This window comes from Mustela nivalis (genome assembly GCF_964662115.1).
Source record: "Mustela nivalis genome assembly, chromosome: 11".
Classification (NCBI taxonomy): Eukaryota; Metazoa; Chordata; class Mammalia; order Carnivora; family Mustelidae; genus Mustela; species Mustela nivalis.
The window spans coordinates 101,501,651-101,511,995 of record NC_139030.1 but is presented as its reverse complement, the minus strand read 5'-3'; the positions used below and the strand labels follow the sequence as shown (position 1 = coordinate 101,511,995).

The following is a 10,345-nucleotide window of genomic DNA, read 5'->3' as shown; positions in this document are numbered from 1 at the left end:
GAAATATTTCCCTCACTTATGGAGGGAAAGTCCCTTATTTATACCAATAGCTTAAAGGTAAAAAATCCATTTGCAATATGAAGCAGAAATTTCGGGTTTTTTCGTTTTTTTCCCTCAAACCGAAAGAGGGAAAATGCTGGTGACAGAACAAGAAGATAGGAAGAACCTGGGTCCTTTATGACACTGGAGTTACCTCAACCATGGAATGGTCTATTCCTATACTTTTCATGAAGTGAGATAAGTATATGTCTACAGCTTAAGCCATTATTGTAGAATTTTCTGTTGCTACCTATACAAAAAACACCATCCTGAATTGACTCAAAAAATGGTAGCTACTATTCTAAGTATTACTAACAGAAAGGCACATTCCATCCCAGAGCCAATACAAGCATTTTATTTTTAAACAAACCATAGCAACTTCTACTACTCCCCAGAAATAATAAAGCTAGTTTTACATTCATGAAGAATAAAACTACTTTACACTCAACAAAGTTTAAAACTTTTATAAAAAGTTAACTTCCAAAATAAGAAAGTTCTTAAGCCAAATCAGTATATCAGTTTTGAACAACATATACATTTCAGAATATCTAGAGTCCACATATAATAACACACAGATCTAAAGGAACAGAAAAAAGGATTTGATTTTGGGAGCACATATACCTTAGCAGAGTCATTTTTATACTGACTGCTGCCCACAGCAGATGCGTGGGTTAGAAGTAGCAGAAGGAGCCAGAAAACGCTTCTACCTCATTGACATGTACACTTCTACATGTCTGGAAGGGACTGAGAAGGAAGAGGAAGTTTACCTTCTCTCTAAAAGGGATGATTCTTGATCTCAGGGTCATGAGTTCAACCCCATGGTGGGCCTAGAGCTTACTTGAGGAAAAAAAAAAAAAAGGATGGGGCGCCTTGGTGGCTCAGTCAGTTGGGCATCTGACTCACTCTTGATTTTGGCTCAGGTAAAGGTCTCAGGGTGGTGAGATGAAGCCCCGCACAGAGCTCTGGAACTCCACACTCCGCAGAGAGTCTGTCTCTCCGACCCCTCAACATCCCCCCCACTGCCTGCTCATGCACTCTCTTAAATGAATAAATCTTCAAAAAAATAAATTTAAAAGATAACAGCAGCTAACACCGAAAAAACGCACATCAGGGTCAAGCGCTATACTAAGCACTTTTGACATCTTTTATTTCCATTCTTCTCAGAAGGACTCCGGGGCTGGTACAATTTTCACCCCTATTTTGTAAATGAAAAGCCTGAGCCCCAGAGAGGTCTCTGTAAGTGGCAGGCCGAAGATAAAAAACAAGCAGCCTAAGAGGAGAACCAACATAAACCATGACTGCCCCTTGTAAAAACTCAGTTTCAAAAGAAATACATACCTATTAATCTTTTCCTCAGACCACTAGGTGCTGCTGACAGAAGTTCACTTTTATCGCTGTTCTGTTTAAAAATAAAGCAATACGGTTTCAATAATCAAATAATAATGATGACATGTAAATTAATGATGGATATGTGGAAGGGGCTAGAAAAGAAAAACGTTTTGTTTTCATTAGACTCCCTTTGAATTAGAAGACAATGACAAATGACTGTGTTAGGAAAAAATAGCAGAAAGCAACAAAAACAATGCAACAAATTCCAAAGGATTCCTACAGTGATTCTAGAAGTTGTATTCCAGACATCTATAAAGTATTTTCTATGACGTAAGAAAAAACAAAAAGTATATGAATTAGCCTTTTGAACCACTTTCACCCATCAGATTAGCACAATATTTCTTTTTAAAAAATTGATAATATCCAATGATAATGAGTAGGTGAGGAAATGGGCACTCGTATACATACGGCAGGAGGCCTTTAGATGTGTTTGAAATTTACTGGTGTTGAAGTAACACCTTCTGTGAGGAGGACAAAGAGATCTCTACATTTTACTCCATTATGTTAAGATTTTTAAGCGCTTCACAGAAGTATAAAATCTGTTTTTCTTTTCCTCCACACAACATAACACTCTAACACCAATAAATCTCTATAGCACATTAAAATACCCACTGTTGTATAATGTTAGTATTGATAAAAGATAAAGTCCCGGGGTGCCTGGGTGGCTCAGTGGGTTAAAGCCTCTGCCTTCGGCAAAGGTCATGATCCCAGGGTCCTGGGACCGAGCCCCGCATCGGGCTGTTCAGCAGGGAGCCTGCTTCCCTTCCTCTCTCTCTACCTGCATCTCTGCCTACTTGTGATGTCAAATGAATAAATAAAATCTTAAAAAAAACAAAACAAAAAGATAAAGTCCCTGTGTTATTTTGGCAATATGAAATTATGACAAAAAATTCACGTCTGTTGTCTTGTAACAGGTTGTTAGTGTTAATTTTCAATGTTAACACAATCTGATTTGGGATATTAAAAATAGTACTGTAGGGCACCTGGGTGGCTCAGTGGGTTGGGCCGCTGCCTTCGGCTCGGGTCATGATCTCGGGGTCCTGGGATCGGGCTCTCTGCTCAGCGGGGAGCCTGCTTCCCTCTCTCTCTCTCTGCCTGCCTCTCTGACTACTTGTGATTTCTCTCTGTCAAATAAATAAATAAAATCTTTAAAAAAAAGTACTGTAATTAATGAACTGAGCCCAATGGATTTATAAAGTATATGAACTTTTCTGATCCCGATCCTTAAAAAATGTTTTTACATTTTGCACATCTTGATCTACATGTGCATACAGCATACAATTGAAACAAATTATAATGAAATAATACTTACAAAATAGACTTTCTCAATTTTATTCTCTCATTTTTTAAACTAAACTCATCTCAAGACTGAAAGTGGATACAGCTGTGCCTCCATGTGGATTAATTATCAGGGATGGAAACATCTGTGTCAAAATAACCGTTGTGGAAAATTCTTGCTCAAAAAGGTAAGGCTATAAATTAATAAATAACGACAGTGTTTGCTACAGAAATTTTTGCAAACTACCTTATCTAGACAGTTTGCTCATTTTGGCATCCTGGTCTCCCATCAGGACAACAGATAATTCAGCAAGGCAAGCAGCTAATCCAACAAGAGTTCATTCTTCAGGACTCCGTTCAAGATCCTCTCTTTTCTGTGTCCACCAATCTTTAAATATCATATCATGAGTTTTGTCTATACATATCAGTTTCCCATCCTGATAGCTGTGCATAAGCCTTTTTTTTTTTTTTTTTTTTTTTAAAGATTTTATTTTATTTATTTGTCAGAGAGAGAGCGAGCGAGAGCGAGCACAGGCAGACAGAGTGGAAGGCAGAGTCAGAGGGAGAAGCAGGCTCCCTGAGGAGCAAGGAGCCTGATGTGGGACTCGATCCCAGGACGCTGGGATCATGACCTGAGCCGAAGGCAGCCGCTTAACCAACTGAGCCACCCAGGCGTCCCTGTGCATAAGCCTTTTGAGTCCAGATCCCCAAGCCCTATAAATATTCTCTCCTGAATCCCCCCTTCTAAGATAGTGCACTAAGACTGCCACTGTGACGTTGTCTCTCATCGTGGTCAGTCTTCTGATGGTTTCTTAGGGGAACTGACAAGATCCACTTATGTATTGTGATCCACACCTTGAAAAGGAATGTGCTAATATATCTATATTCTTGACTGGATTATGGAAATTAGTTTTGTTCTTTGATGGTCATATAGTACACACGATATAATACAGGAAGAAAGCATTATCAAAGACAAAAGGAGACTCTAACATGTCTACTCTCACATCTAGACTTGCCTAAATAGGACATTTGTACACAGGCCATAACCATGACCCTGAATGTCTATACTCACATTCTTATAAGGAGTTCCCCAAATTTAGCATATGCACAATTCCAGGCACGTCAAAATGTATAGCCTTCAAGCCTGGATACACATACTCACACATACTCATTGTGATGGGTTCATTCATGCCCATCTGGGCTTGTTCATATCCAGAGAGGGCCACTTGACAAGGCAGAATGAAAAACCAAAAACACAAAGGGAAGAATAAAAACTGTCAATTCTTTTCAGCTACCCTGGAACAAATTTACCAAAACCAACCTGGTATTCCAATGTAAATTATGAAAGGATATACTAATGGATTTAATGGATCTTGGCATCAGTCCCTCAAGAAACTACATAACATTATGTATAAAAGCAAAGCAAAGCAAAACCAAACAAAACCCATAAAATTTCCAGGCCGGTTCTACTAAGGTGAAAATTCCCAGAGATAGTTCTGACAGAAACGGCACAGCGGTTGGGTGTAGAACACCTGGCTTCATTTTTCATCTTTTCTCTTTCCGAGTTAGATGAACTCAGACGATCACTTCCCTTCTCGGAACCTCGGATTCTTCATCTCACGTAAGGTATCCCGTACACTGAGATGAGTGCCCAGCTGTCATCATGTCTTTGTAACACTAACGTTTTTGGTTGTTTTCGATCAACCGCTTACCTTCAACTGAACTTTGTCTGAAGCAGAATGCTCTGAAGAATAAAAGAAAAAGGCATTACTTACCACAGTACTTCAATTTTCATCATAGCCTAGTTTCATTCAACTGCTCCACACTCTCCATAAACTGTGGACTTCCAAACCCCCAAAGCCTTATTTCAAATAGAATGTGGCAAAGCAGTTCCTTCATGAGCATTCAACTAACTCAAGCCAATGATAAGAGGCTTTTGTTTTTTTTAATTTCCATATAATGTGTTACCTGTTTCAGGGGTACAGGTCTGTGATTCCGTCAGTCTTACACAACACACAGCGCTCACCACAACACACATCCTCTGATCACAGGGTTTGAAGAGTATTTCTAGTTGACCCTGTCAGTTTGCACAACTTCAATCAGCACAATTATTTCCCCCTTTTATTGAGGGCTAAATATGGGTATACTAAGGCACAAATTGGGTATTAACCATATTTTGTTGAATGAATTTTCAGAACAGAAAAGAGTATATAGCAATGCAGTTACACAAAAACAAGAAGCATAACTTGAAGCAACTAAGAAAACTCTACTCAAAGAGCTGAGATAGAATCTTACCCTTGCTACACTGAGGAATGTTTATCATAATTTCAGGATCATTCTTCAAACCGAATGAAACATTTTTTCTTGGTGTGTTTGCTAGTTCTGAAGCTGTAAACAGACAATAGTATATAAAACAATCTTTAATGGATGACAGCAGATGAAGGTGGAAATAGCTTCATTTCACTTACGTAAGTTTTTTTTTTTTTTTTAAAGATTCATTTATTTATTTTAGAGAGAGAGACAGAGCGCCCATGTGCTAGAGAGTAGGAGGAAGGGCAGAGGGAGAGAATCTTCAAGCAGACTCCCACCAAGCGTGGAGCCTGACGTGGGGCTCAACCCCATGACCCATGAGACCTGAGCCAAGATCAAGAGTTGGCTGCTTAAAAAAAAAAAAAGAAAAGAAAAAAAGTGGTTGCTTAACCAATTGAGCAACCCAGGTGCCCCCTCACTTACATAAATTCTTAGGGAAAAACAAAAAAAAAAGAACCCACCTGCTACTATTACCAGGAAGATACACAAACCTACCCATCTTAAGAGCACTGCCTCTTACCTTTGTTTGCTATGTTCCAAGCATCTTAAGTCTTCTTTCAATTATCTACAGGTGTCTCAAGAAAATACAAATAAACAGTTTTGGCCTTACTGCTTTCTATAATTGTCATTCTCTCTCCCTCTCTTCTCCACTGACAATTTTACACTCTTTCCATTTCTTTATCATACACCGTTGAGGCATACCTTTACTAGGGGTAAGAAAGAATGGCCAGAAAATAGGATCTAGAATCAAATGGACACTGTGTATGTTTAAAACTATGCTTTAAAAATTCTTAACTCTCCCACCACATGTGGTTTATTTTATTTTGTGTCCAAAGTTCTGTAATACATGTGAATAATATATAAACTATAAGAGAGCACTGAACAGATGGCTGTTTCTTCAACTGAAATCAGATTAAATAGTTGGCTTCTAAAATAGAGGGCCATTTTAAATGAAAACTATAATCTTTACCTTTAAAGATACTTACGTTTTCAATTGCATGAGAGCCATGCGGAATGGAGCCTAACTAAGGAATGAATTTGTATTTCCCAATTTAACATACACTGGCCCTGGGGCGCCTGGGTGGCTCAGTTGGTTGAGCGACTGCTTTCGGCTCAGGTCATGATCCTGGAGTTGCGGGATGGAGTCCCCCATCAGGCTCCCAGCTCCACGGGGAGTCTGCTTCTCCCTCTGACCTTCTCCTTGCTCATACTCTCTCTCATGTCTCTCTCTCAAATAAATAAATAAAATATTAAAAAAAAAAAAAAAAACCATACACTGGCCCATTGTTCACTGAGAAAAAAAGGGATATACTATTTAAATTATATCCTTGCCCCCTTTTGCTTTTAAAGGAGAAAGTATACTTGAATTTGTGTAAGTTAAAGCCACTTTACTGACTCAAATTCTTCCTAACCTGTTTCACAGTTTTAGCCTCCAAACTTGAAATGGATCCGGAATACCCAGGACAGTCTCCACAAATGAACTGCCTTCTTTTTTCTTAACTAACCTCCTTGGTCTTCTGTATCATTTACTAGAAACTTTTTTTTATCTTACTTTGAAATTATTCCTCCATTTGCATTCTAGGACATTATTCTGGCCCACAGCTACTGCTGGTAGTTATTCCATCTTTTCTCTGCTTTCTCCTTTACATATTCTATCTCTAAGTATTCCTAAAACCAGCCCTTTGCTTTCTCTTCACACCAGAACAATGTGCTATGTTTAGATTAAAGGCTGTTGATCTAAAGGATAGGGAAAAAAGCTTTACATCAACAAAAGTCTACATTAAGCACAAAGTGATTTAGCTGGGATCATTTTGGTTATTTGTTGCAGCATGGAAAACTTCTGTTTTTAACTAACTCTTAAACTACAAAAGGGAAGGAAAAGGAAGAGTTGAAGAGGAAAAAGAGTAAAAGTTAACCACATACAGCTCTTGACTCTACTAATAAAAAATTGAGGCATATATTGTCTTTTTCATTTTTTTAATAATTCATTTGTACTGTATTTTATATAGCTGGTCTGCAACCAATTGGAAATTTTAAAATAAAATTGTAAAATCTTCTTTGCTTTCTCATTAGGCTATTATTTATCCTATCAACCTATCTATTTTTTAATTTCCCTAAAGTCTTCCCTTTCTACAAGCTTGCTGAACTCCTTCCTGTTCTCTACTGGTATTTCTACCAAGTTTGCTCTTTATTTGCTCTTCTATTGCATTCATTTAATTATCCAAGACATGTATTTTAAAAAGCCGCCCGGTCTAACTCCTAGTGTATTTCTAGTCCTGTATCTTCATTAGCCCAATTATATTTAACCATTTATATACAGTAATATATGATTTTATGGCCAATTATATTTAACCATTTATACACAGTAATATATGATTTTATGGCTTATTATGAATAATAAGCAAAAATTTATCTAAAAAATACTAAGGCTGGAGTGCCTGGGTGGCTCCGTTGGTTAAGTGTCTGACTTGTGTCAGGTCATGATCTCACCGTCCTGGGATCAGGCCCTGCATGGGGCTCTGTGCTCAGCGGAGAGTCTGCTTCCTCCTTTTCCCTCAGCCCCACCCAGCTCTCTTACTCTCTCAAATAAATAAAATCTTTAAAAAAGAAAAAAATACTAAAACCTTCTACTTCACTGATATAATTAGATGTAAACACAATTAGCGACAATACTTAATAAGTGAAAGAAACTATTTAAAGACCATTACAGAGAAGCCTGGGTGGCTCAGTGGGTTAAGCCTCTGCCATCAGCTCAGGTCATGATCTTAGGGTCCTGGGATCGAGCCTGGCATCAGGCTCTCTGCTCAGCAGGGAGCCTGCTTCCTCCTCTCTCTCTGCCTATTTGTGACCTCTCTCTCTCTCTTTCTCTGTCAAATAAATAAATAAAATCCTTAAAAAATATATTAAGTAAAAATAAAAAAATAAAGACCATTATAACTAAACATTAGTCCTAACTAAAACACAGATTTTATAAAATGTGATCAATTTCAAATTATCTAGAAAATCATCTTTTCATGACTGAATATATATATTTTTTCCTTTTTTAAAGATTTTATTTATTTGACAGAGGGAAAGAGAGCATGAGCAGGGGGAGCAGGAGAGAGAGAAGCAGGTTCCCCACTGAGCAGGGAGCCCGATGTGGGGCTCAATCCTAGGAACCTGGGATCATGACCTGAGCTGAAGGAAGACAGCCAACGAACTGAGCTGCCCAGGCACCCCCATGACTCTCTTTCATTTGTGTTGACAAAAATGTACAACATAACAATACTTAAGTTTCTTGCATCCCATATAATGGAAGACCTACATCATGGTTATTATATGCACGTTGAAGATCTACTAGGAGAACTTCTACTTGGCAACTCTTCTGGGGCTCCTCTCCACTATTAGTTCTGTTTCTCCAATGTTCTTTGTCCTGTTTCACGGTTTGGGGGTTTCAGGTTAGTCTTGGTGTCTATCTGATCCTTTCTGTAATAATTGTTTTAGCATTTATTCTCTGGTTTCTCAGCAATCCTACACAGAATCCAGTCTTTTTCATAAGTCAAAAAACTTTCAATTACTTGATGTAGATTATAAACTCTAAGAAATAGATCAGTTACTATAAATTATCGAACTTGCCATGTTAGTTTCAAAATTAATAATGAATTTCATATTAAACCTTTTAGAAAAACTGCATTTTGCAAATAATTAATTATTATGTTCTATTACATACGTCTTAAGTTTCTCACTTGATCTTGAATGTTTACTTGGTTACTGGCCAGAATGACTGCATAAAAATACACTACTTCAGAAATACATGTCGGTGTTCTATAATTACAGATTAAAAGCCCTATTACATTTTACCGGGTGGTTAATTATTATTCCCTACTCTTGACTTCTTGGTGTCCCAAACCTTCATATACTTATGGGCCTCCTTAATTTTCAAACTGCTTTCACATGTTATTTCCCTTTCTCCAAGTTTTCAAATCTAACCCCCATACCACAGAACCCACATAAAGTTTAATTTTAATGTTGTATGCAATTTATTTTAGTCTAGTTTTTAAAAATCAGTAATTCATGTATAATTAATGTAAGTGGTAAATTAAGTAAGAAAATGTCACAATAGCCCATTTGTAGCAATTTTTATAGTCTTCTACAATATAAACATTTTTATATACATAGTATAAAATTCTTATTTAATAAACTCAAAATATTTGTGATTTAGGTGACTCATATACTTAAAAATTTATTCAGAGCCTGTGCTACATGTGGGAAGAAGATGAAGCCAGGAGTCCTAAGATGAGAAGCTCAAAACCTAGCTGGGAACAGAAGACATATATGAGCATGAAAATCTGACTTTATGTATGCTTGAAAATGTGATTATAAAATGACATCCCTCATTCTTCTAGGGAATGCAATAAGATGATAACTGTGGGGAATGTGGTGAAGTACACCTTCTTAGAAAAGCAACTTACCTAATTTAGCCATCTTTTCAGAGTGTTTTCTGTTCTGAAAAGAATAAACTTTATTCCCACCATCTGCAGCAGAGCCATTTTTCAAGGATTCTGAAAGAGAAAATGCAATATGTTTTGGAAAAATAAGCAATAATAAGAAAAAAATCTTTACTAAAAACCTAAGATTTGTACCCTCTATTGTCTTGCATAAAGGTTCAACAATACATATTTATACATAAAATATTTTTAGAAATACAAAAGAACTATTTCTATAAATTTGAAACACAGAAAACCTATTACTCTTCACAATAAACACACACACACACACACACATACATACACTGCACAGCTTCCCTCCCGAAAGCCCCTCCAGACTGAGGGAGATACATTCATCATACTGTTGCCCCTAAGGCGGGAAAACCAAAGAGACTCTAGTATGTTTTCTTTCTGAAGCAAATACACAAAGTGCGATGGAGCTGAGGCTGAGATTTAAATAGTTACACGGTTGCAGCTCTCTTACTCTCTATCAAGATAGTGATTTAAATTCATGCAATCATCCCCTTAAATGAAACTGCTACCTGCAACATACCAGATGTGCACGGCTAGTAGCACAGCAATTCTCAAAGTGTGCTGGCGTCAGGTATCTCAGGTCCCCGAGGCCAAAACTGTTTCATAACACTAAGATATTATTTGACATTTTCTCAATCAAGAGTCGAGAGTGAGGGGCGCCTGGGTGGCTCAGTGGGTTCAGCCTCTGCCTTCGGCTCAGATCATGATCTCAGGGTCCTGGGATTGAGCCTCACATTTGGCTCTCTGCTCAGCAGGGATCCTGCTTCCCCCTTTCTCTGCCTGCCTCTCTGCCTACTTGTGATTTCTGTCAGATACATAAATCTTAAAAA

The 10,345-nt window shown here is 37.7% G+C and overlaps 1 protein-coding gene and 1 long non-coding RNA gene across 4 annotated transcripts in view; one reads left to right on the top strand and one right to left on the bottom strand.

Moving 5' to 3' along the window:
• The window catches only part of ORC2 (origin recognition complex subunit 2), a 45,990-nt gene that overhangs the window by 20,375 nt on the left and 15,270 nt on the right, over positions 1-10,345 (bottom strand). For all 3 annotated transcript variants that reach the window (XM_082688931.1, XM_082688930.1, XM_082688929.1), the window contains exons 5-8: positions 9,468-9,557; positions 5,002-5,094; positions 4,419-4,450; positions 1,378-1,438 (exon numbers count right to left, since the gene is read on the bottom strand). In XM_082688931.1, coding sequence (XP_082545057.1) covers positions 1,378-1,438; positions 4,419-4,450; positions 5,002-5,094; positions 9,468-9,557 — 276 coding nt within the window. The remainder of the gene's footprint in view (positions 1-1,377; positions 1,439-4,418; positions 4,451-5,001; positions 5,095-9,467; positions 9,558-10,345) is intronic.
• LOC309843426 lies at positions 2,587-9,529 on the top strand. The gene is made up of 2 exons (XR_014300138.1): positions 2,587-2,894; positions 9,218-9,529. It is a non-coding gene; the product is annotated as an uncharacterized lncRNA (long non-coding RNA).